This window comes from Numenius arquata, chromosome 10 (assembly GCF_964106895.1).
Source record: "Numenius arquata chromosome 10, bNumArq3.hap1.1, whole genome shotgun sequence".
Lineage (NCBI taxonomy): Eukaryota > Metazoa > Chordata > Aves > Charadriiformes > Scolopacidae > Numenius > Numenius arquata.
In genome coordinates, this window is record NC_133585.1 from 22,228,033 (window position 1) to 22,254,119 (window position 26,087).

The window sequence follows — 26,087 nt, forward strand, 5'->3', positions numbered from 1 at the left end:
AGATTCAGATTTCAGCTGAATGTTAGTGTTTTCAACCCAAACCCAAAATAAATAAAAAAATAAAAATCTTTAATTTGATATGACCTAAAACTACAGCTCTGAATCAAAACATCTGAACCCAAGGTTGTCCCAGCCCTGAACCTAGATACAGATCTGAAGTTCTCCCATGTTCTTGTTTTTTAAAAATAGGCCAAATCTGGACCTAGGTCTTGTTTCTCATAGTGTGTTGGACATGGTTTGTATGAGGTTCCTTTCCCAGTGTCAGCAGGTTGCAATGGCACGAAGGGCTCACTGTCATGTACTCAGCGCACGGTGAGGCATCTTACACGTGTTTCCCTCCTAAGACACCTGCACCGGTATGTTACAATATCCCTCTGCGTCTCACTGGAGTGCTCTCCAAAAATCTGACTGTCGGCTTAAATGTTGTTTATTTTCATGCAACATGTAAGAGGGGGATATTTTTGCTCTTTACACCATCTGTGGTGTTTTGTTTTTATGTCAAAATGACTGATTTAGGAAGAATGATCCTGTTAACTTTCTCAGGAGTCCTTTCTAGGACTTTGTCCTCCTAGCCATATTAATTTATTTAATTTATCTTAAATTTGATTGCAGTGAGCACCCCTAATTAACCTGATTTTTTGCTGATAATCACTCACAATGGAATCAAATCACAAATCCGGGGATGGATTGACCGGCACACAGAAAGAAGCTGCCCTCCGTGCATTAATTCAGCGAACGGGATATAATTTGATCCAGGTAGGAACTCACGGTCATGTCCTTTTGTGTGCAGTGTCTGGCTTCATCCTGAAGCAATGTATTGTACTGGGTGTTTCAGCAGCAAATCTATACGCATGAAGCGCTCCTTGTTCATTCTTCTCTCTGTTTTTCTCTAACGTTTGTGCTGCACATAGCTACAGATGTAGCGTGATAGGTGCTGTCTTTTATGAAGTGGGATCTTATTCCTCCAGGAATTCTTTGCCTGATACCTAATTATGATAAAGGTGCAAAAAAAAAAAACACCTGAGCATTGCTAAATGTTGGGAAAGGTTGAGATTGCTGTCTCAAAGCCATGGCTGTAGTGGTAGCGTAGCAAAGAAAACTCACTGAGCAAAGTTTCAGAAGAGCATAGGTCCAGAGTTGGCCATAGGCAGTCCAACACATCACCACCAGATCCGCCTTTTGTATAGACCCTTGCACATGCACAAGTGCACGTGAGGCAGGTGCCTCACCTGTCCAAACCCCAAAGGTTTGCTCCCAGTTTAGTCTTCAAGGTCTCCAAGTGCAAATCCTCCTCCGGTTAGGACAGATGGAGACTGGGCATGTTCTTCAAAAGCCATCTGAAGAAGTCTTTCTCAATTAGCATGACCAAAACAAGGTAATCTTTTGAAAGCATTGAGCACTTATATGATTGACCTTGCATCCTGGAAGAAGTGACTGAAAATTGTGGATTCTAGGCATGTGGCTGCCTTGAACTTTGCCTTGCTTTGTGCAGCACTAGAGGGCACAACAGCCCAAAGCAAAAAACTAAGACTCCTGGGAAAACGCATTTTCCTATAGCCCTTAATCCCGCATGTGCCCCAGACCAGCAGTGAGGTTTGTTGCTCTTGAGGCTTTCTGCTGTACCTGACCCAGAAGATAAATAACTTCTCTATGTCGTGTATTTACTGTGGCTTTCTTTATCCTGGTCTTCAGTTTTTCATACTGTCACAACTGGCTATAGCTTGTTCCTAAGCCACAGATTTCAAGCCCCAACTCCCTCCCCACTACCCCAGCATCTTTTTTCTGCTTACCTTTTCCATTCCAAGCTTACCATTTTATATTTCTTTTTTTTTTTCCCGCTCCTAATTTCCTTTTCCATGTCTCCTTGGGATTTTCGTCCAATATATCTATTCAGGCAAAGACCTTCTTCCTCAATGCATGCCAGGGTCACTCATTTTTGTGAAGGGGACAATGAAGTCCTCCTTCACTTCAGACTCTTTGCCAAGACGAGTTTGTTGAGATGCTGCCTTCAAACTGCAAACAGAGCTACTGCAGATTGAGAGAAGGCTTTATATCTTCTTGTGCCTCCTCACACACCAGCTCCCACATGCGTTGACAAAATGAAAAGAAAATATGAACTGTTTGATTGATTGTCTCTCACTTGGCTTCAAATGGGATAGTATGACTCCTCTGGCCATTTTTAGACCATTATTGATGAGCTCAGCACTCCTCCAGGTGATCAGCTTCTTCCTCCAGCTGAGACACCAGTGAAAATTGCAGATGACTGCAGAGACACAAAACATACCCATCGCCTTTTGATTTCATTTAACGAATAGCTAGAGAGACAGAAACATGCCATGCCAGCAAAGTTCAGCTAAACTAGGGGCAGAAAAAAGCCTGAAACATCATGGTCTTCCTGTTAGATTTGCTATAAGAATTAATTCATAAATTCAAATATTCCCATGACTCCATCACTATGCTGATGACATTTGCAAAACAGGAATGAGAATGGGTAATTCAAGGCCCATTAGAGGCTCGGGAAAACTGAAAGAGCTGTGGTATATTCTTATTTTCCTGCAAGGATCTTCATTTGTTTACATGCTTTAGGCCTTCCTCTTAAGTCAGCCATATGCGCATTCACTTGCCTGGAATAATCCCAGAGTGGGAAATGACTAGAGAAATGATCAAAGAGCCAAAAATAGACAGAGTCCCAGCTCTTCTGGGAGCAGGGCATTGCTGCAAGACAGGAGAGGGAAAGGGAGGAAAGGAGGGAGGAAAGGAGGGAGGGAGGGACAGAGGGAGGGAAAGGGAGGAAGGAAGGGAGGAAGGAAGGAGGAAAGGAAGGAGGAAAGGAAGAAAGGAAAGAAGGAAGGAAGGAAGGAAGGAAGGAAGGAAGGAAGGAAGGAAGGAAGGAAGGAAGGAAGGAAGGAAGGAAGGAAGGAAGGAAGGAAGGAAAAAAAGAAATGAAATACAGGAAGGATTATTAAAAATAGGAGAACAGAGACACATTCATGTTGAAAAAACATATCAAAAAGGTGAAATAGTGGCTGGTCTTCACATCTTTGATTATCATTTTGGGCCAAGACTTGCTTCCTGCCTAAAGAAACTCCTGGATAGGCAGGAATCATCTCTTGCCTGTCACATGGCCTCCCACTATTGACGGCCCTCCTCTGTGCCCACTGTGGTCATCTCCTCTGCCCTGACATCCTCCCCTCCTGGGCTCCCTCTGAAATGCCCAGCACAGTTATAGAAAGGGCTTCACTTCTCCTGGGTGCAGGAAGTGGTGGGCATTGGGATGCACCATTTCTCCCTGTCCGGCTCCAGGCTCAGGTCCTCACCACACCTTGTGCCAAGCCTTGCTACTTCTTTGCTAAGCCCAACTGCTGGCACAAACATCTTTTCTCAAGGGTGTTGAGCAGCTCCAGCATTACGTGCTGCCAACGATGCCTCAGGCTCCATGGTTGGCCCCTTTCACTCTGTCCACATCTCTCCAAATTTCTACCTTCATCCCCAGTTTTCCCCCTATGTTAGTGCTTTCTGACCTCCAGATGCCATCTGCTTTTGGAAAGCCCTTCTGCTTTCAGACATGATCCTGCTGAGTCTTTTGTTTGGTCTGTATTGGAAGCCTTCCATCAATTACTAAAATAAGAGGCAGTATCTTTGCTAATAAATGTTTATGATTAGATGAAGAGTCATGGCAAGTTATATATTTTCCAAGTGTTATATTACACAGTCCACAACTAACATACAGTCCACAAAGATTCACCTCCCATAGCCAAGCAGACCTACATTTTCCAATGAGGTATTTGACTGTGTCCATCTTGGACATCTGAAGTAGCAATTGAGTTGCAGAGCATACACTGATGCATGTTGCTTAGAAAAACTCAGCTAGGTACTAACCAGACCTTTCTCCTGTACATCATCGGCATACTAACTGGGATATCAAAGCCTTTCAGTAGATATGGCAGTAGGGCAACCAATGCACACTACATTATCCCTGAAAAAGAGATAAGAGTCTGTAAAGAGTTGCTCCTTGCAGCAAAGGAGGGCATCCACTTCCAGCCACTGGTAATGGAGTGTGTCTAAAGTGTCATTCCCGGGAGAGGGGTTGGTTACATCCACATTTTAAATCTACATCTAAACCATTCTTTTATTTTTCCCCATGGCAGGAAAATGGGCAGAGGAAATACGGAGGCCCACCACCCGGCTGGGATGGCCCTCCACCGGAACGGGGGTGTGAGATCTTTATTGGAAAACTGCCCCGAGACCTCTTTGAAGATGAACTTATACCACTGTGTGAAAAAGTAAGACTTGGTGATGGGTAGTCATATTGCAGAGGTTACTGATGATCAAAGCTGCATTTCAAGGCTGAACTGGAGATGATCCGGCCCAGACTACCCTTGACTTGATGGAGCTCTGATGTGATATAGTCAAGGAAGCACCCGGCTTTGTTTAAACACCTCCCACCTTGCTGATATAAACTTCTCTTTCAGAATTAATTTTTTTTCTATTTGCAGATTGGGAAAATCTATGAAATGAGAATGATGATGGACTTTAATGGCAACAACAGGGGCTATGCCTTTGTGACCTTCTCAAATAAACAGGAGGCGAAGAATGCAATAAAGCAACTGAATAATTATGAAATTAGGTAAGTCTGGCAAACACCTTCGCATCAACTTTAAATCATATATATTAATATATTTTGTTATGTAATGCATATTTTTCCTTGCAGCCCAGAGGAAGGTTATTTAGATACCTAAGCTTTAAGAGGAAATCACCTGTCTCCCTGTGCAGTCATTGCTTTTTGCCATTGTACAAAGGCAATATGTAGGACTCATTAGAGCTAAAATCTTTTGGAGGAAATTGCTTCCTTATGAAAAAAAAATATATCTACCAGAACATTGGAAAAAATTTTTTGCTTTGGATCAAATTAACTTTTGCCTAACTGTTGCTGTTTATTTCATGTTCCCCTTTGGGCTGTTTTTTGTTGATTTATTCTTATCCACAATCTCTCTCATGGCTTATACTGCAAATACATGCTGGGAGACAGAGCGATTGCAAAAAGTAGTGAAATAGGATAGAAACCAATTGGCAAAACAGTGACATTTCCTAATGGATAGGAACAGAAAAAGCCCTCATGTTTGTGACTAAAAATTGGGAACAAAACACCCAGAAATCAACAACATATGGGCCCATCAAGATGTTTTGTTTGCATTTAATGTTTTTTTCCAGTTCAAAGTGAGATGAGTAGATGCCTTTGCTTAGAAGCATTTAGAGATAAACCATTCTGGCAATTTTATGACCTTCATTTAAAAAAAAAAAAAAAAAGATGAGTTGTGAGTTCCTTTACTAGCAACCCTAAGGATGAGCAGGTCACAAGGCCCATGGAGAGGGCTTGGAAAGAGGATTTGAATCAGAGGCTGGAAGGTCTTAAAGATCAGATTTCATCCACCTCCACATCCTCTGCTTACTTCCCTTGTTCCAAAGACTCCTTTAAAGAAATTTTTAACTTCTCAGGCCTGCAAGAGGTGCTTGGACCACAAAGAGGTGAGCAAAGTGCATGTAAGGAAATTTTTACTTTGGGGTCTGCACAACAGCTGGCACGAGTAAGCCCAAGGTGGTGTATCCCCATGACCAGGGTTTTTTCCCAAAACATCAGTTGTGAGACCCAGTGGTGACTGGGAAGCTACAAATCACTGTTGGAGACAATAAATCCTGGCTTATACTGGTGGCAACACAAAAGTCACTGCTGTGACCATGGGTGGTAGGTACAGTTGCTGGTTTTGCGAAGAGCAAAGGGAGAATCCCAGGAAGCGAAATCAAAATTTGGCTTTGGTTTCCCCATGATCTCAAATCCTTCATTTCAACTGTGCTACCTTACTTTGATGTCAAATTTAGCAGTGGCAGTCTTCAGGTTAGATCTTGCATTGAGCAAGACCACCTGAAAGTCCCAAGCGACGTGTGTCGCAAGAGTGCGAAACCTTGTGTTTTGGTACAAGAGGGGGGATTTATTTTAATTTTTCCTCTCTTTGAGAACTGATCCTGACTCCTGACAAATCAGCAATATTGTTCATATGCAGGAATGGGCGTCTGCTTGGAGTCTGTGCCAGCGTGGACAACTGCCGCCTGTTTGTGGGAGGGATCCCCAAAACGAAGAAGAGGGAGGAAATTTTAGCAGAGATGAAAAAAGTCACAGATGGAGTTGTGGACGTCATTGTCTACCCTAGCGCAGCTGATAAAACCAAAAACCGGGGTTTTGCTTTTGTGGAATATGAAAGCCATCGGGCAGCAGCTATGGCCAGGAGAAAATTGCTCCCAGGTTAGTACAGATGGTGAGGGTAGTAGGGGTCCCCCTTCATCTCAGGGGTCACCTATATACATGTTGTGCTGCAGTGAGACCGAAGTCTCCACAGGACACACGTACCCAGGGAAGCAAATACTGCTTGGTTTTCTTCTCTCAGCTGCTAGAGACACTCAGAGCAAGGAGGGACACCAATACACCATGGCTGGCTGATGGAGTCCCCCCAGCTCTGAGGTGCAGGATGGATGACTCACTACAGATCCTGATTCAGCACCATGCTCATTACCCACACTCTTTATTTAGGAGCTTGAATTTATTAAAAGTAGAGCGAGATGGATTTAGCTGTGTGTATCCATACAGCTCTGTTATACAATATGCATTATCCTCTGGTTATCTTGGGCCTCATTTATGGCCTCTCAGAGACTATCTCTCAGGAAAGCATCCAAGACCATATTCAGCCTTGACAATATACTGGGGATGTTCCTGAAAAAGGATATTTTCCATATGGGAAGAAAACTTCAAATGAGGAGCTGCTTTCGGATTTAAACAGTATAAACAGCAAGTTTATGCAATTGAGCAGTGGAGGACATTCAAAGACCAGTGTGTAGCAGAGAGAAGTTTGGCAGATGATAGATGAAGGAGTCACTTAACATTAATTGCATTTGCAGTGATTTCATCAATTTTCTCATGCTGTCTTATGGTCAGCATCTCCTGCACTGCTTTATTTAACCCAGCTCACAGCTGGTGAAAGAATCCAATAAACCTTCTGTTTTGAGACTTGTTCAAAACCCACCAGCCTCCTTTCGTTCTTTCTATAGGACAGTCTGTGAAACACCACGAGTCATTTCAATCCTTTTTTCCTGTTGTAAAAAAAGGAGCATGATTTTGAGCACTGAGTACACAGCTATTGTGGGATATCTCACACTGACTGTTTTTCCTTTTATTCTGCATTTTCTGCATCACTTTAGCATCTCCCTAGTTGTGGAAGTACATTCAGTTGGTCTGTGCTTCAGCACAACTTTTTCTTGGTTTCTATGTCGAGAGTGAAGGAAGGAGCAGGCACAGCCACAGCTGCCAACAGCAGCCTTGAGGGAGCAGAGCACTTGAAATCCTGAGCAAAGACAGCAAGACAGATGGGAATGAGCATGTAGCCCAGAACAGACATGTGCAATGCACTAGTAATTTCCAATTTAGGGACACCTCGGTGAACAGTTTGAGGAATATCAAAGGCCTGAGCAGGAGCCAGAGTCTTCAGATGTTGCAAACGTACGGGAGGAACTTGAAAAAAGTTTCAAGCCGGAACCGAATGTGTCTCCAGCTGATGCATTGGATGAATTTGAGATTGAATATCATTATCAAGACACTTCCTTTACTCTGAATCTCGCTGCTTTTTTGAGGGAACTTTGTAGAAGACACAGAAACGCTCAAAAGGAAAGATGCTTTTTATGAAAACTTTGTCCTGACTCCTGGCTAAACAAGATGGTAGAGGAAGACTGGGTTTTACCAAGAGGCTCTTAGCTCCTTGCTGCAAGTCCACCAGGTCATTATTTCCACTATTGAACAGAAAATGGCAATTCAGAAAGGGACACATGGCCTTTCATTTCAGCTGGCTTTTATTAGCAGCCATCTCTCTATTTCTGTTCACTAACAGCCCAAGTCAGACTGGGCAGTGCTGAAAGCTGAACATCATCCCAGCCTTGCTCCACAACTTCCAGCTCATTCATGAGCTTTCCCAGCGGGAAGCAGCTTCTTTCCATTTAGTTTGTTATTTTTCACTTCCAATATAAAAAAACAGGTCTCCAAATTCTACCTTCACCCTCTAATTTTCTCTAGTTTGGAGCTCCCATCCCATCTTAGATGGGTTATCCAAGTGAAAATGCAAGATAGGAGGTCTTGTTTTAGATCTGTCCAAAAACGTTTTGCAGGATTCTCATTTTCCCTCTACTGGCATAGGCATCCCAGGGTTTCTTCCTTTAAGAAAAGAGGACCCAATCTTCATGTCATAAAGATCAGAGAGAAAGAAAGAAAAAACACAGAAAGATCCAGTTACTCTTTGGGGGACAATTGCTAAAGAGGCAGACATTTTATTTCATTATTTGGAAGGAATATCTAGCACTTACCATGCTGCTAAGACATAAAACAGTCCCTACTGTAGATCCAATGAACTAGCTGCTGGGACGATTAAAATTACTGGAGAAAAAGTGAACCACAGACAGAGCATGTGAAATTTGAGGTTTTTGGATATCCGTGGGTGGCCAGATTTCAAACACTCCTGAAGAGAAAAGGGTGGAAGATCTCCCTGCAAGATATGCAGAAGGGACAGGGAAGAAAAAGAGGTATTTTTGCTGTCTGGAGAAGACAGGAGGTGAAGAAACTGTCACTACGTAAAGGTCCTTCTGCCTTACCCAGTGTCCTGCTGCTCATCACTGCGATTCCCACAGCTTTGAGACAAGGCTGTAGCAGTCAGTTTTTATTACATATTAAGCATCACTAATTGACTAATCAATTACTACAAATTAGGTGACTCAATGTAAATTCTTACAGACCTCAGTGTGATAACATGGTGACAACATCAACTTTAACTACCTCTTTATTTGCTTTTTTTATTCTCTGCGCCTTAGTATCTTGATCTGGTGTGTACAGAGCCCGTGGGCTTCTATTCCACACCCACACCCTGTTTTATGCCTCGTTGTTTTTTGTGTCCCTCCTTTTTACTACTTCTGCTGCAACTTCACCCAGTGGTGAACATGCGACTTCAAATACTTGCACGCAGAGACATCCTTGCTTCTACTATTTCATTTCAACCAGCTAGGACTTCTGTATCCCTCTCCTGTTCCCTAGGGAATGAAACTTTTGCAGCCAAGAGGGATCTTTATAAGTTCACTAAAATATTTCCCTTCAGAGAGCACTCCAGGGAATGCAGGAGTTCTTGAATAGTACTATGTTTTCACTTCTTTAATTCGGGACACTGCATTTCTGCAAGCATCTACGTTACTAGTGGGAGCATGCTGAAAATGCAACCATCTGCTTTTGGAAATGAATTAATGAAGCAGCTGGGCTTGGAGCTAGAAAGGCTTATCTCGGCCCCATTTGTAGAATTGGCCCATTCTTCTGTTCATGCTGCTCGTGAAATAGTCTCTGAGCAGAAGTGAGAGGAACCAAAGCCTGTCTGACACTGACTATGCCAATCCCTTTAAAGGAAGGATCCAGTTGTGGGGACACCCTATCGCTGTTGACTGGGCAGAACCAGAAGTGGAGGTGGATGAAGACACCATGTCGTCAGTAAAAATTCTTTATGTGAGGAACCTCATGCTCTCGACCACTGAAGAGACCATAGAAAAGGAGTTCAACAACATCAAACCAGGTAGGAACCCATTGACACAGTAACTCCTAAATAAGTACTGCTACTGCAAATGGAAATATTTCTCCATTCATAAAATGCCAAAAGAAGAGAAGGCCTACCCCCAGTTTAAAAACCACCTCCACAAGGAAGAAGAGGTGGGTTATAGTTGTAGGTGACTCCCTTCTGAGGGAAACAGAGGGCCCAATATGCTGGGCAGACCCTCTTAGGGAAGTCTACTGCCTCCATGAGACCCAGGTCAGGGACATCACTAGGAAACTCCCCAGCCTGATTCAGCCCTCAGGCTACTGTCCGCTGTTGCGCCTTCGCATGGGTGGCAACGAGGTGGCAACACATAGCCCAAGAGTAATCAGAAGAGACTTCAGAGCATTGGGAAGGTTAATAAAGGAATCTGGGGTGCAGTTAATCTTTTCTTCTGTTCTCCCTGTTATAGGCAGGGACTCTGAAAGAAACAGACATGTACAGTCTGTCAATGCATGGCTCTGTGGCTGGTGTCACCACCACAATTTTGGGTATTTCGACAACAGGGTGGCCTACATGGCACCAGGGTTGCTGGTGTCGGATGGGGTTCATCTTTCTCAAAGAGGGAAGAGAGTGTTAGCTCACGAGCTAGCGGGGCTCATTGACCGAGCTTTAAACTAAACTAAGCTTATTGGCGGAGGGGGACATTATCTGCCTAGCCCTTGACAAGCCAAGGGATGATGCTCCTAGATCTGTGGGATGGGTCACTAGCACAGGCCCTCAACCTGTTGCTCTGAGATGTGATGGGTACTCTGCAGTCTTATGACTTTGAAGTCATAAGAAGTCTTATGGGGACCAGGCAGGGGCTCCTGAGGCAAAAAGAACCAGGGAGTAATGGATAAAACACCTCAAAGGAAGGCCACCTGAAAAGCAACACAAAGGAAATGCAGCTACTCCAGCCAGTAATTCAGCTCCATTGGGCACCCAGCTGAAGTGCCTTTACACAAATGCACGGAGCATGGGGAACAAACAAGAAGAGTTAGAGACTGCACACGCCTCCAGGCCTATGATCTTATTGGCATCACAGAGATGTGGTGGGATGGTCCTTATGATTGGAGTGTTGGAATGGAGGGATACAGACTCTCCAGGAAGGACAGGCCGGGGAGACAAGGAGAGGGTGTTGCCCTCTATGTCAATGACCAGCTGGAGTGCATGGAACTCCACCTGGGGATGGATGAAGACCCAATGGAGAGCTTATGGGTCAGGATTAAAGGGAACTACAGGAACAGGGGTTACTGTAACTGTAACCCCCCTGTTACAGTAAGGGTCTGCTACAGATCACCTGACCAGGGTGACAGGGTGGCTGAGGCCCTCTATAGATGATAGGAGCAGCATCGTGTTCACAGACCCTGGTCCTCATGGGGGACTTCAACCACCCTGATATCCATTGGAGGGACAACACAGCAGGGCACAAGAAATCCAGGAAGTCCTTGGAATGTGTCAGTGACAACTTTCTTCTTCAAATGGTAAAGGAGCCAACGAGGAAAGGAGACAGGCTGGACCTCGTCCTTACCAACAAGGAGGGGCCGGTGGGGAATGTCAAGCTCAAGGGTAGCCTTGGCTGCAGTGATCATGAGATGGTAGAATTCAAGATCCTTAGGGCAGCAAGGAGGGTACACAGCAAACTCACTACCCTAGACTTCAGGGGAGCAGACTTTGGGCTCTTGAGGGACCTGATTGGCAGAGTAATATGGGGAAAAGTACTGGAGGGGAGAGGGACCCAAGAAAGCTGTTTAGCATTCAAGGATCACCTCCTCCAAGCTCAGGTGAGGTGCATCCCAAAAAAGAAGAAGTCAGGCAAAAAAGACAGGAGGCCTGCATGGATAAACAAGGAGCTCCTGGATAAGCTCAAAAACAAAAATGAAGCCTACAGAGGGTGGAAGCAAGGACGGGTAGACTGGGTGGAATATAGAGAAACTGTCCAAGTGGCCAGGAACCAGATTAGGCAAGCTAAAGCCCAGACAGAATTAAATCTGGCCAGGGACATCAAGGATAATAAGAAAAACTTCTATAGATATATCAGGGATAAAGGCAAGACTAGGGAAGATGTGGGCCCTCTCCAGAAGGAAACAGGAGACCTGGTCACCCAGGAAGTGGGAGAAATCGTGGCAGTCTGGTGAAGTTCCCACTGACTGGAAAAGGGGAAACATAACACCCATTTTCAAAAAGGGAAAAAAGGAAGACCTGGGGAACTACAGGCTGGTCAGTCTCACCTCTGTGCCTGGCAAGATCATGGAGCAGATCCTCCTGGAATCCCTGCTAAGGCACGTGGAAAATAAAGAGGTGATTGGTGACAACCAACATGGCTTCACCAAGGGCAAATCATGCCTGACAAATTTGATGGCCTTTTACGATATTGCCACAGCATTGGTAGACAAGGGCAGAACAACAGACGTCATCTATCTGGACTTATGTAAAGTGTTTGACACTGTCCCACATGACATCCTTGTCTCTAAATTGGAAAGGCATGGATTTGATGGATGGACCATTCAGTGGATAAGAAACTGGCCGGATGGCCGCACTCAAAGGGTTGCGGTCAATGGCTCAATGCCCAAGTGGAAGCCAGTGATGAGTGATGTTCCTCAGGGGTCAGTACTAGGACCAGTACTGTTCAACATCTTTGTTGGAGACATGGACAGTGCGACTGAGTGCACCCTCAGTAAGTTTGCTGATGACGCCAAGCTGTGTGACACGGTCAATGTGCTGGAGGGAAGGGATGCCATCCAGAGGGATGTGGACAGGCTTGAGAGGTGGGCCCGTGCAAACTTCATGAAGTTCAACCAGTCCAAGCGCAGGGTCCTGCACCTGGATCAGGGCAATCCCAGGTACAAATACAGGTTGGGAGGAGAATGGATTGAAAGCAGCCCTGAGGAGAAGGACTTGGGAGTGCTTGTGGATGAGAAGCTCAACATGAGCCGGCAATGTGCACTGGCAGCCCAGAAAGCCAACCGCATCCTGGGCTGCATCAAAAGAAGTGTGGCCAGCAGGTCACGGGAGGTGATTCTGCCCCTCTGCTCTTGTGAGACCCCACCTGGAGTACTGTGTCCAGCTCTAGAGTCCTCAGCACAGGAAGGGCATGGGCCTGTTGGAACGTGTCCAGAGGAGACCATGAAGATGATCAGAGGGCTGGAGCACCTCTGCTATGAAGATAGGCTGAGAGAGCTGGGGTTGTTCAGCCTGGAGAAGAGAAGGCTCTGGGGAGACCTTATAGCAGCCTTCCAGTACCTAAGGGGCCTGCAGGAGAGATGGGGAGGGACTCTTTATGAGGGATTGTAGTGATAGCATGAGCGGTAATGGTTTTAAACTGAAAGAAGGGAGATTTAGATTAGATACTATTAAGAAATTCTTTCCTGTGAGGATGGTGAGACCCTGGCCCAGGTTGCCCAGAGAAGCTGTGGCTGCCCCATCCCTGGAGGGGTTCAAGGCCGGGCTGGATGGGGCTTTGAGCAACCTGCTCTGGTGGGAGGTGTCCCTGCCCATGGCAGGGGGTTGGAACTCGATGATCTTTAAGGTCCCTTCCAACTCTAACCATTCTATGAAGAGATTCTATAAAGCAATAAAAATAATTTGTTTTCCACTGTAAAATGTTCATGTGTAATGCCACAAAAATCATCATTAGTCTGAAGGCTCCCACCCAACATGTATGTCATGTCAGTCCATTAAGAGCTGCTTAGTTTCCAGCTAACAACACTACTAACCTTTCTAGGATAATTGGCAACTGGAAGAGATCCAAAATGCTGCATGGGAATGCCTGTGTAATAAAAATTATTTTGAATCATTTTGGTCTTCCTTAAAAAGAGAGAGTTGGTGAAACAGCTGGGTGATTTCAGCATTCTTCTTCCATGGCAAGGGCTGATGATAGAAATAGAGTGGTTTAATTCAAATGCTTTTTATCTAATCTGGCTAGATTCTGAATTCTATCATTTTCATACAAATATATCCCACATTCTTTTGTAAATTTGTGAATAATCAGTGCCTATCATTTAACATAAAATATGATGGTACTCCTTCATGGCATATATTGCATGTCCTTAGGGTGAGATTTTTCAAAAAACAAGTGAGTTCGTTGGGAATAAAAATCCTGCTGGCTTTCAAAGGAGATTTTACTTCTGAGTTGCTCCAGTTTTAGGAAATTCCACTGAAAACCAACAAAGTAAAAATAACCCATTTCTGCATCTCTCCAAGCCACACAGTCCATCAGGCATTAGTAACTTATGCTTGGCTATGTGAAATCCCCTTTCATCTTATTCCTATTAACTTCCTTCTATTAATTTTTTTAAAACACACTACAGAGTTCCATTTTTCCTTCACTAACTTTTCATTTCTGCTTTATTAATTTTATTTATACATCATATATATACGATGCAGAAGTCTTTATGAGGTTTCTTCATGAGTCTGTCCTTCTAATGTTTCCGGCTGATACTTTCAGCCACCATCAAGCTGTTAGAGATCCCATTTTACCTGAGTTAAATATGTGTCATTCCACTCTCTTAACTGTTTCCTCCTTTTATTTACCCAGTTTTGCTCCTGAACGTTGAACTGCTTGCACTCCCCACAAACACATTTATGCCCCTTTGACACTTTGGTAAAAGTCATCTGGTTTACTCCTAAAACAAGTTTTCTAGTACAATAACAGAAGATCTGTACCACCTTTAGTGTTCCTTTCCTTGCTTTACCTTTTTACTTCTCATGCTGGAAAATTTTTAATTTTTTTTTTAATGGACAGCTTTATTTATTGTGGATAAAATCAGGAATACCATTCTTAAAGCTGTGTCATACTTTGAAAAAAATGTGCATCAGACCTGAGCTTTGAGGAGAGCATACACAGTGTAATCTATGGTGAGATGACAACCAAAAGAGTCAGCAAGAGTCTGAAATGATTCATTTCCCTGCCTTGGTTATCTGCCTTATTCATTGTGCTGCATTTCAGTGCTGCTTGCCTGAAGTGTACATTTGATCCAGGGAATTAAGAGTCTGTTTTGACAGTAACAAGTCATCCAATAAAAAATGATCCTAACGAGAGGAGTTGCGATCCTGAGGTCCCCATGACAGAGCAATTACCACATCACTATGGGCTCCATGGACACTACCAGGAGTGCTGCTTTTGCCTCTCAAGTTGCAATATAGAACGAGTATCACCCCTTAAATCTGTGCCTGATGACTTCTATAGGATTATGCATCACTTGTTTCACTGAAAAGCCCTGTCCTTGCTCCCTAGACATTTTGGCAAAAATCCTCAACCCTGGCAAAGTTTCCAGCAGGAAGGTTGTGCTCTCCAAATGTACTGAAGGGGACAATATTCCCCCTGTAACATCACACGGACAGTCTCTACGTGGGTATGGCCCAAGGGTGGATATCACATTGCTTTGTCCCAGCAGAGGCAGAAGTAGGGAAGAGCAGGATTTTTGGCTCAGGGGTGGATCAGTAACACAGAGCACTCTCAAGGAGGCAGAAGGGGGATTTTTAAAACACAGAGCGTTCATTAAAACTTTGACTTGTAAACAAGGCATCAGCATGTAACTCCCATAACTTCAGGCTTAGGAAATCACTCTCCGATCCCAGAAGTACACGAAGTGCTACTTACCATTCTGGTGTCATTTTGAAGACGTGCAGGATGCTCAGGTTATAGGCTGGGACAGGCTTCATTTAGCTCACTGGAGCTCCTAATGACTCCCCCTGAACTCCATAGAAATATATTTTCTCCTGCAGTTATTTAAGTAAGTGCTTTTTGTGGCAATATGACACTTCCCTGTGCACCTGTTCAGCTTTAAAGGGTAAGAAGCCAACAGAAGAGTCATTCAGCATATATTTCTAAAGGATGTGTTTGGGGGTGTTATGATTTCTGTGGCTGATGATGTGTTTCCCAACCCACAGGAGTGGGGAAGATGAACAATTAGAGAAGGAAAGGCAGATATCTAAAGCTTGTGACTACAGAGAATAAGACCAGTGTGGTTATTTTGGCAATAAACTTATTAGTGCTGAGTATCTCGGTGCTGAGAAGTTCCCGGCAGCAGAGCAGCTGACAAGGGAAAGGTGTATAAGATGGACATAGAAGAAAAGAACAAGAAGCCATTTACTTTGGATAATTTGGATTATTTCGGGTAATCACAGAGGTGTAAGAAAGATTCAGGCTGGAGACACCAGGATGAGGTTCTCCAGTCTGACCTCGGTCTCAGCAGAGCCAACACGGCAGCTGCAGCAGGCTGATCAGGGCTGTGTCCAGGCAAGTCGGGGCATCGCTGGGGATGGGGATCCTTCACCACCTGAGGCCCTGTCCCAGGGGTGCTCCACACGCACAGAAAAGGCTGTGGTGCCTGATGTCCCATTGGTCCCAACCCATCCCCATGACTGGATGCTTGTTCTTGCTGAACATCCTGAATTGATGGTTAAGAGAAAAGCCTCCTTGTTTTATGGCAGAAGCACCAGCTTTTCTCAAGCTGCCCCCAGGTAACATGCACAATGGATGTACAAAATCATGTGGTCATCACATGGTGGAGTTACCTGTAGCTCACCAAATCCAGGGCTGTTGCATGTCCTGCTCAGCTATCTGGTCTTGGTGGTCTGTCACAGAAGAGAGAAAAAAGACCAAAGGTAGCGTCCAACAGAGCATTTTGGACAGGAGAAAGCCACTGCAGTTTAATGGGAAACTTTTTAGTGTCTGACCCCAAATAATTCTAGTTTACCTTGAAATACTACAACCATTATACGTTTACTTTCCCACGGCATATAGATCCTAAGAGGTATAGGAGACACTGTCCTCTTGTTCTTTTATCCTTGATCAGCATTTTGCTCTCCAAGGGCTCATAACCCAGTCCAGTTGCTCTTTCAGGTCTGTATTTTCCAACTAATACCCATTTCCAACTAATATTTCAACCTTTTCTGCAGGTGCAGTGGAGAGAGTAAAGAAAATTAGAGACTACGCCTTTGTGCACTTTAATAAAAGAGAATATGCGGTGGAAGCCATGAAAGCCTTGAACGGGAAGGTAAAGCTGCTGTAAATGCTAATTTGTGGGGCTTACGTGCAGTATGTGATACACAGCTGAAACAAAGCTGCATGGTTTATTAGCTACAGAAGCATCCTGAAGGTGTTAGCCCTATTTTCTCTTTCTAGGCTGCTTTTATACCACAGAATTCGCCTTTCAGAAGCTCTAATATACACAAACTGTTCATTTTGGCTTCTTGCTCCTTGCATTTGTGCTAAATGTTTGCCCAGATCGGAGTGTAGTTCACTGCTCAGAAAAAACAAAAAGCAGAGCAAAGCCAAAACAAGGACTAGCAAACGAGGGGTTACAGGTTCCCTTGGCTCACATTCACATCCTGGTCCCCATATGCCAACAAAACCACTCACAGGACAGCGTGTGAATGGCAAACCGGGACAAACAAGGTCAACCCAAAACATCTGCTCCAAATTCAGATGCGGGTTTGCAAGAAGGTTGCTGTATTTAGTACTTCTTGCACTACGTGTAATTCACGGCACTGTAATGCAAGAGCTGTTCCCAAAGAGGTGTTAACCCTGCTCCTATTTTTAGTGCTATTGCTATTCTCCACAGCAGCATGTGTAATCTCACTGACTTAAATGCTGCTTTGCAGGGAAGCAAAGACTTTTGAAGGCTTCACAGCCATGTTGGTTCTTCTTTTGATTGAGCTTCTCCATGTTGGGGTCAGGGCTGGGTGCTCTCAACATGTTAAACCTTCACCCAGCCAGTGCCTTCTTCCACTTGTGGGAGGGAGATTTTGGCTTTTTGGGGTGGTTTTCTCCATCTCCCTGTCCCATTAGCAAACCATGCGGGGAAAGTGCCTCCCTGGGCAGGAAAATTCCCATGCACTTTGGAGACTTACACTTGTGCTTCTCTCATGCTCTCACTCCATGACCCCCGCATGAAGGTGCTGGATGGGTCCCCGATCGAGGTGACGTTAGCCAAACCCGTCGACAAGGACAGCTATGTCAGATACACCCGGGGAACTGGTGGCAGAGGTACCATGCTGCAAGGAGAATACACCTACGCCTTCGGACACATGTATGACCCCACCGCTGCCTACCTGGGTGCCCCAGTTTTCTACGCACCACAAGCCTACGCAGCTATCCCCAATCTCCACTTCCCTGCCATCAAGGGCATCAGCAACAGGAGCATCATCCGGCCCCCATCCATCCGAGGTAACTCCTGACAAGCCAATACTCAGCTCTAGCAAAATATCTCCACTGGGGCTTGGGTAGCTGCTCCCTAGACTCATGTTGAGGGCATCGGCTTTGCCCTGGATGCTGGACCCTTTTCAAACAGGGATGGAAAACAGTTTTTAGACTTAGTCCTTCCCAAAGGTGTAGTGATCTTCCAGCAGATGAAGCAAGGCATGAAAAAAACCAACCATTTTCCTGGAGTAGGAGCTTACTGATAGCCCTTGGTCCAGTGGAAATAAACCACAGATTCTCCTGGTTTTGCCCCAGCAGGGAAGATGAAATAAAACAATTTTCCTTTCCCCCCTTCAGAGCCAACTCCCTCAGCCAGCCGCCAGCACAGCTCTGCTGTGTTTCCACTTTGCTTTGAAGGTCACAAGGAAAGTTTTACCATTCCTGTTTTTTTCTGACCCAAGCCACAGGGTTTCCCAAGGAGGTCATGTTGCCCTCATGCAGAGAAGGGAACCAGAACTGAAATCAAGAAAGCCATTAATTGTGAGCCTTGGGAGATGGAGTCCTTTTTTGGGGGGATCATTAACCTAATAATAACCAATCTATGGAAACAGAGAGTATTTCTGAAAGCTGCTGGGGCTCTGCCTTTGATCTGGGGCAACTGCACCCAGAAGCAAATCGAATCCCCATGTTCAGATACCCTCAAATTAAATGCCGTTGCAGGCATCATTTGGTAAGTGCAGAAGTAAGCTTGGGGGGTTAGCAAAAAAATAAATAAATTCACCTATTTGATCTTCCTTACAAAGATGACGCCTGTGGCAGTCAGCTTGTGTCCCCAGGCCCGTGGCCAGGTCCCACGGCAGGCACCCTGGTAGAGCTGACAGGGACAGTGCCAGCCAATTTTTCCCCTTTTCCAAGGAAGGGGGCAGGGGAGCAGGAATTTCTCTTGCTGCCCCCCCATATTTTGCTCACACAGGTAAAACCAGCTTCTATGAAGGTTGCACTGGGAAAGGCCCAGATGTGATAACCCACCAGCCCTCTCTTGCCTTACAGTCTCCTCAGACTCCCAGGTAGAGCTCCCCAAGGAAAAAAGGAAGCATAATGGCAGGAAAAAAAAGTCTTTTGGTTCATATAAGCAATGTGTAAACTCTGAATTCTTCAAGACAGTGAAAGTACACTGGAGGGTAGCAAGTGACACCAGCTGTCCCCTCTCTGCCTTTCAACTACAAATCTGTGTAGAAAGATGACACAAAATCAAAACTGACCAGAAAAGACAGAAACTGGCTCAGAAAGAAGCAGGGTTTCCCCCCCAAAAAAACCTCACCTGTCCAAGCATACGAGCCCAAAAAGAAAGGGTGTCAATGTCGAGCCTGGGTTTTTCCAGCAGCAGGCTATGGTGGGCTCCTGCCCATCTTCTTCTTAAACCTGGCAAGTGGGGCTAACTTTTCCATTTCAGCGAGAAGTAGGGTAATTTTTCCGGCAATTTGATTCAGTTTAATGCCTTCTTACATTCCTAGAAATTTACATGAATGTACCTGTAGGGGCTGCGGGAGTTAGAGGACTGGGAGGTCGCGGCTACCTGGCGTACACGGGCCTGGGGCGTGGATACCAGCTCAAAGGAGAAAAGAGGGGAGAGGATAAACTCTACGACCTCTTGCCAGGAATGGAGCTCACACCGATGAACCACATCACGCTAAAGCCCCAAGGGATCAAACTCGCTCCTCAGGTATGTGCGCAAAAAAGAGAGTCAGTATCCCAGATGGAGGTTGTCTGCCCAAAATGCTTTTGGGAAAACAGCCTCCTGTTTGAATCTGCACTGAGGGCCGGCAACTAAATCCATGGGGGTAAGATGAAATCCAGCTACGGCTGTCACCTCATAAAAGCACTGAGAGTAAAGAAATTCTCACCCAAAATGGGTTTGATAAACAGGATGCATTGCTTGGGGCTCCACCAAGGAACAAATGTGCATACATAGAAAAATAATGTATGTTTTAAAATCATATATGGGGAAAGAGGTGTTGGCTGCCTGCACAACCCAGCCCAGTGCAGAAACTGTGGTTGCTCAAGGAGGCTTTTGATGTGGTTGTACATGCGGGACTGAGATTGAGCTGGATGGATGAGGGCTGAGGAGAGCAAACCCAGAACAAATTCCCTGAGTTTCTGAGGGTCTGGCTCTTACGGCACCTCCTTTCCCCTTACATCATCCAAAGCAACATGAGAAACTAGCTTCACCCTGAATTTTGTAGCACATCTTTGCCTATTAATACTTCAGTTGCCACAGCTTCTGGTTTGCCAAAGTGTACGAAAACATCCTTTTCTCCCCCAGAAAACTGGAAAGTGGTGTTTCCTCCCACTCCCCTGCAAAGTTTCACAGTCCCCTTGCTCTATTTTATTAGCATGGAAGAGGGGTGAAACAGCCTGAGTGGTGCTGTGCTGCCTTAGGGCAGGTGAAATTAATTTTATCCTCTTCCCAACAACACCAAACGCCCACTGCCTGTATTTCAACCAGTGCAGTAACAGTGCCAGGCCATTGCAACACTAGTTTTTGGGGGCACATTCTCCCAGCAGCCAAGCTCCCTAATTCCCCCACTACTACTGTTTTACAACAGCAGGTCTTAAACAGCTGCAGCTTGCTTCACCACAGCCCTGTTAATGGGACAGCCTCATTAATACCTGGTAACTTGGGCAGCTTCCCCTTCTGCTGCACTGAGGCTGTTTCAACAACATCTTTGAATGATGGATTTCATTGCCACTGCCTAGCTGGGATGCTCAGTGTTAATAAGTATATCTGCCTTACTGAGCAATTAAACGTTGATGTAACATTATAAAACCCACATCTGTATAAAGGTGTTGGGACAGCAGGAAACAAGTGTTGCCAAGAAATGTAATGAACTACTCTATTTACACTACAAAGTGCTAAACTGCAGTTGGAGCTATGATTACAAAATTAAAAGCAGCACTAACATTTAAATTTTACTCTTTAATTTTAAATAAAATTAAGTGTAATTTTTAAATAAGGTAGACAACAGAAAGATGCAGGTTGGAGGCTCCTGGGGGGTCTTCGGTCCAACTCATCTGGCAGCATGGCCAGTGCTGCAAAGCCCCAAGACCCAACACTTTTTCCACTGAGCTTCTGGTCTGGTGGAACTACTTGAAAAAATAACTGGTCTGAGCAGCACTCACAGGGAGGCACGGGAACACCATGCTGGGTTCAAACCCATTTGGGACAGCACATACCCAGTGGGTTACAAAAAAACCAAAACCAACAAGAGTGTTTCCGGAGAGTGATTCCCAATTATGATGGAATAAGCTGTGCTAAGGCTGGGGGCAGCATGGTTCAGCATTTCTCTTTCAATCTAAAAGCAGACATTTCCTATTGAAGCCCGTATAATTAATTGGATGAAAACACTACCTTTTTTCTTTTTTCTTTTTTTTTTTAAAGAAAAGAAGACTATTCGGAGTTTTCATGCACTGTGATGCACTAAGCCAGGGAGGTAACAGAGCAGTGAAGATGAATGCAACCCTAGTGTTTAAGCACTGTTAAACAGAATTGCATTGGTAGAGTTTTTGGGGATAATTCAAAGAAAACCACACTGATAACAGAATAAAACAGCTCATCAGAAAAAGGACAAAAACGTCCAATTTAATGGGGTAATCATTAACTTCAGGACTTAAATGGATTTATAAAATAAAAAAAATTTAGATTAATTTTACACTTCAAGGTGAATGTAATATCCTGTCAGCTATTTATTGTATGTTTCTTTTGCTAAGCTTTGAGGAAGCTGCCACAACACCCCTGAAAACCCTTTGGAGGGAAGGAAGCAGACCAGTGCAGGGGCTGGAGCTGGGCGAGAAGGCTACTGCACAGCAATTAACCTGAGCAAAAAATCTCTTTCCTCCCTTCTAGATCTTAGAAGAAATCTGCCAGAAAAACAACTGGGGACAGCCTGTTTACCAGCTCCACTCTGCAATTGGCCAAGATCAAAGACAGCTCTTCCTATACAAAATCACCATCCCTGCCCTCGCCAGCCAGAACCCCACCATGTATGTAACTATTTGAAGTTTTCTGGGGTTTAGGATTACTTTTTTTAATTGCATTTTATCTAGCATCTCTCCTTAAAATACAACTGCACAGGTGTCTATTTCTTTTACACATATATATATTAGGAAGAAAAACATTCACAAACTAAAATAGACTGATAGTTATGTTTACTGTGCTTGGTGCTCTCTCTCTGGTGGTGTAAAGATTAGAGAAAGCCAGAAATAATCAGGCAAAAGGGTGCTTTTAAACACAAAAATAAAGCTTACAATAGCTTTTGACGGAAAACGAAAGCAGCTTCAAAGAACGTTCTGATAATTCAGCTCCAAATATGATTCTAAACATTTCTGACCAAAAACCTTTGCTGCATATTTTAAAGAAAAATGCAGACCGCAGGAGGCTTCCTTTTGGACTGAAAATGCACAACGTGCTCTAACAGGATGTTGTGTCCAAAATGACACCCAGGGCCGATAAACTCAGCAGAGAAACCGCACTACTATGAGGAGAGTATTTTTGTTAATGCGTCATCACAGTAAAATAATGTTTCCATTTGGTATGTGGGATGATGTCATCTATGAGTGTATCAAAACATCTTGCAGGGAAGTCCTAGAGAAAAAAACATCAACAAGCTAACATTCTGCTGTACTCACAGACATCCCTTCACACCACCCAAGCTCAGTGCCTACATCGATGAAGCCAAAACCTATGCAGCTGAATACACCCTTCAGACACTGGGGATTCCCATGGAGGGAGCAGAGGTGCCTCCTGCAGCCCCAGCTTTTCCAGGTACGGGAAGGTCTGTACAGCAACAGTCTCCTGGAATGTTATTTTTCCTGCTGTTTCCTTGTGGAATATCAAGAATGAACCCGTTTCCGGCCACTGAGGACAGACGTGACTGTGATCCCCCATACGCCTCCACCTTGACTGGTGTTACTTATGTGTATGGCTTCTTTATTGCCTATAGCAATTTATCTCTATATCAGGACTTCTCAAATTATGGTGTACGTACCATAGAGCAACTCAGGCTGGAAGCACCGGGGTGGAGGCTCTCTGGTCCAACCCTGCTCCCAGCAGGGTCAGTGCCACAGATACAGCAGGTTGCTTGGGTCTATGTCCAGGCAAGTTGAGGCAGTGTCCAAGGATGGGGATCCCCCACCACTCAGGGCCACATCCCAGGTACTCACCTCCCCTCCACTCCTTCCAGTTTGTGGATACCTCCCTTCAACTGGGAGCCCCAGATAGGATGCAGGGTCCAGAACTGACATCCCCTGTGCAACACTGGGGATGAGTCCCCTCCCTAGACCTGCTGGCTGATGCCAGCCAGGATGGAATAGATCTTCCTCACTGCAAAGACGAATGGTTGGTTGATTCACAGTCCATCTGTCGTCCCCCAGGATCCCCAGCTCCTTTTGAACCGACACTTTCGATTTCATCTGCCAAAGAAATGACTCAACTGTGAAAGCTAGGATCTGATCCCAGCTTTTACACCCCCCTCTCCCCATTGTAAGGTTTTTTTCCCAGTTTGGGTGTTCATACTCAACAGGTCTTGAAACTGCCCAAAGTAGCTTGGGAAGTCATGGAAAACACAGGGTGGGAGCAGGATTCCAGCTCACAGGCATTACATTTACTGTGGTCTCCAGCATCACCGTTATTCTGATGTAGTGGGAGCAACACATGCTAAACTGGACATGAGGAATGCATTAGTCAGTACTATTGAGTTGTTTGGAGTGTCTCAAGGATGGATTTAAAAAAAAAAAAAAAAATCTATCCGGCTTCCTGCCACAGGAGTCCGCAAGAGCCACAGAAAAATCAATTTGTCTGGGTTTGTGCAGGCTTCCGCAGTGTGGAAACCAAATGGGCTCTTTATTGAATCCAGTCTCCACTTACTGCTTAATTATAATCTCTCCTTTTTCTTTCATCTATCCTTATTTATTTGTCTTGGAAACTCAACAAATTGACATACATTAAACTTTCTGCTTGCAACACACAATGGTCCTTGATCAGGGCTTTCTGAAGCTCAGCTCAGCTCAGGCCATGCCCAGGTAGCAGCTCATTTCTTTTATGATGGTGGCAAATATGCTTTAAATGACATATTGCTCAATTCCTAGTCCAAAGGTTGTACCTTGCTTTGCTGATGCAAAGAAGATACTTTGAGCAGCCACAATACTCAAATTACAGCAAATTTCTCATGTTTTCCCCTAAGGTAACACGGCCAATGAGGCAACATGCTCTCAGTGTTGCCCAATATCTCCGTTCCCTGCACCGAGAGCACCTTGTCTCAGATTGACCTTGAGTTGTTCCCCTTGCTCAGATGGTCACTTGGAGATTTTGAACCCTGGGGGATGTAGTTTGGCAGCACAGCCTGGTGCAGCAGAACCAATGGGTACCCCAGCTGCTCTTCCCAAATCTGGGCTTTGTCTTAGTTCTTGATTCTTTCACAACAGAATATTGTGGTCTGGTCAAAAAGCTGCTATCCCCTGCTTTCGGACAAACCAGCCCCAAATGATGTTTGTTTTCCCAGTGATTCATTTTAAATCAGCAAAACTAGCATTTTCCCATGGAAAAATTTGAAGCATTGAAACCACATTTTCCATTAGAAACTGGTGGGATAAAAAGTCCAGTTTACAAAATATTTTCTCCTCAATATTATATAGAGGGAGTTTCCCTCTTCTCTAACGTGGCTCTCCAGAATTGCATGCATTTTGTCTGTGAAAGATATCAGAGCCATATTTTCTCTATGAAACCTGTCCCTTTCCTATATATAACTTAATTTTCTTATCCTCCTCATGTCATGCATGGGAGGACATGTACAGAGCCCTATTAACACCCTCTTAGCTCAGAAATAATCAAAGCCTAAGGAAAAAATATTCAACAGAGAGGGGCATTTTTCAAGTAGTGTGTTTAACAAATAATAGGTGAGAACAAGTATTACTTTTCCAGCTTTTTAAATGACCTATAACTTGGAGAAGAAACATACCAGAAATTACCTATTTAATCTAATTAGATTATTCCCGTAAACAAACTCATTGCTCCCTATGTCATTCCCATCCACAGCAAAGTCTTCCCATCAAAAACTATCAGGCGATGGTGAGTTTTGCACATCTTTTCATTAATTTGCTTTTTTTTTTTTCTTCCCCCTCCCTTCCCCTGCAGGATATACCATTGCTAACGCAGCCGCAACCGTCACAGCCACCCAGCTCAAACAAGCGGTGACTATGGGACAAGATTTAGCAACGTACACAGCCTACGAACCCTACCCTGCCTTCACAGTCGCTGCACGCAGCGATGGCTACGGAGCATTTTAATCCTGTCTTTAAACAAGCTCCCTTAAATCGAGCACAGGCAGGAAAAAAGATATCTCAGTCTCCTAATTCTTATACCCTCATGATTTTAACCTAATCTGTCACCTGAAGTTAGATTTTAGTCAGAGTTTCATTCTTGTAGTTCTTTAGTTTTGTAACAGGATATTAGGGGAGAAAGGAGAAATTAAAAAAAAAAATCATTCAAAATCAGATTTTCACACTAGAAAGCAAAATTTCAGCCCAGAAAATGAGTGGTTCTCGTGTGTGTATGTACATACATATATATGTATATATACATGCACACCATTGTGTGTGTGTTTACAAGCAACAACCTGTGCTGAAAACAGTTGGTCCTGTGGACACTGGGACATGGGACCGGGGAAGGATGGGGTGTCTCCAGCCAGCCCCTCTCTGCATCAGGAGTTCTCTGCCGTTCATCCCAAAATTCCTCAAGCCAGGCAGAGCAGTGGTTAAAATGAAAGGCTGCCCTTTGGCCACCTGGAGGTCTCCAGTTTGCCTCCAAGCATCCCGTGCCACTAGCATTGTGGGGATGTGTTCAGGCATCTCAAGCATCTTTTAAATTCATTCTGGCACAGTCAAGGAAAAAAGACATTTATCATAAACATCTCTGCCAAGACTAACAGGCTAGTTTGCATGCTCTTGAACACTAATTTGATTTTTAAGGCAGGAGGCAAGCATTCAGCAGAGTTTTCCCTCTTACTTTGCTACTTCCCAGCCATATCTACAAGTCACAAAACAGCAAATAATGACATATTTTTTCCACCTCTCATCAAACGACATACTCAGTGAAAGACAGGAAAACTTTTAGGACTATTAAGTGTGAGGACTAGAAAAGTGCTGTTCATTAGGGCCAATTCTGTACTTAATTAGAGCACAAGAACTCACAGCCATGGCCCAGAAATAACAGGAATAAAATTATATACAAGGAAGATTTTCGA

At 44.4% G+C, this 26,087-nt stretch overlaps 1 protein-coding gene across 2 annotated transcripts; it reads left to right on the forward strand.

The window, feature by feature from the left end:
• The first annotated feature begins 657 nt into the window (after positions 1 to 657).
• A1CF (APOBEC1 complementation factor) lies at positions 658 to 25,131 on the forward strand. 2 transcript variants are annotated; one of them, XM_074154462.1, is made up of 11 exons: positions 658 to 756; positions 4,149 to 4,283; positions 4,497 to 4,627; positions 6,060 to 6,298; positions 9,480 to 9,644; positions 16,548 to 16,645; positions 17,547 to 17,817; positions 19,305 to 19,513; positions 21,695 to 21,831; positions 22,479 to 22,612; positions 24,980 to 25,131. In XM_074154462.1, exons 1-11 carry the CDS (start codon positions 658 to 660, stop codon positions 25,129 to 25,131), a joined length of 1,770 nt encoding a protein of 589 aa, XP_074010563.1. The 2 variants fall into 2 exon arrangements, with proteins under 2 accessions (XP_074010563.1, XP_074010564.1); XM_074154463.1 differs by having other exon boundaries at positions 19,329 to 19,513.
• Positions 25,132 to 26,087: the final 956 nt, after the last annotated feature.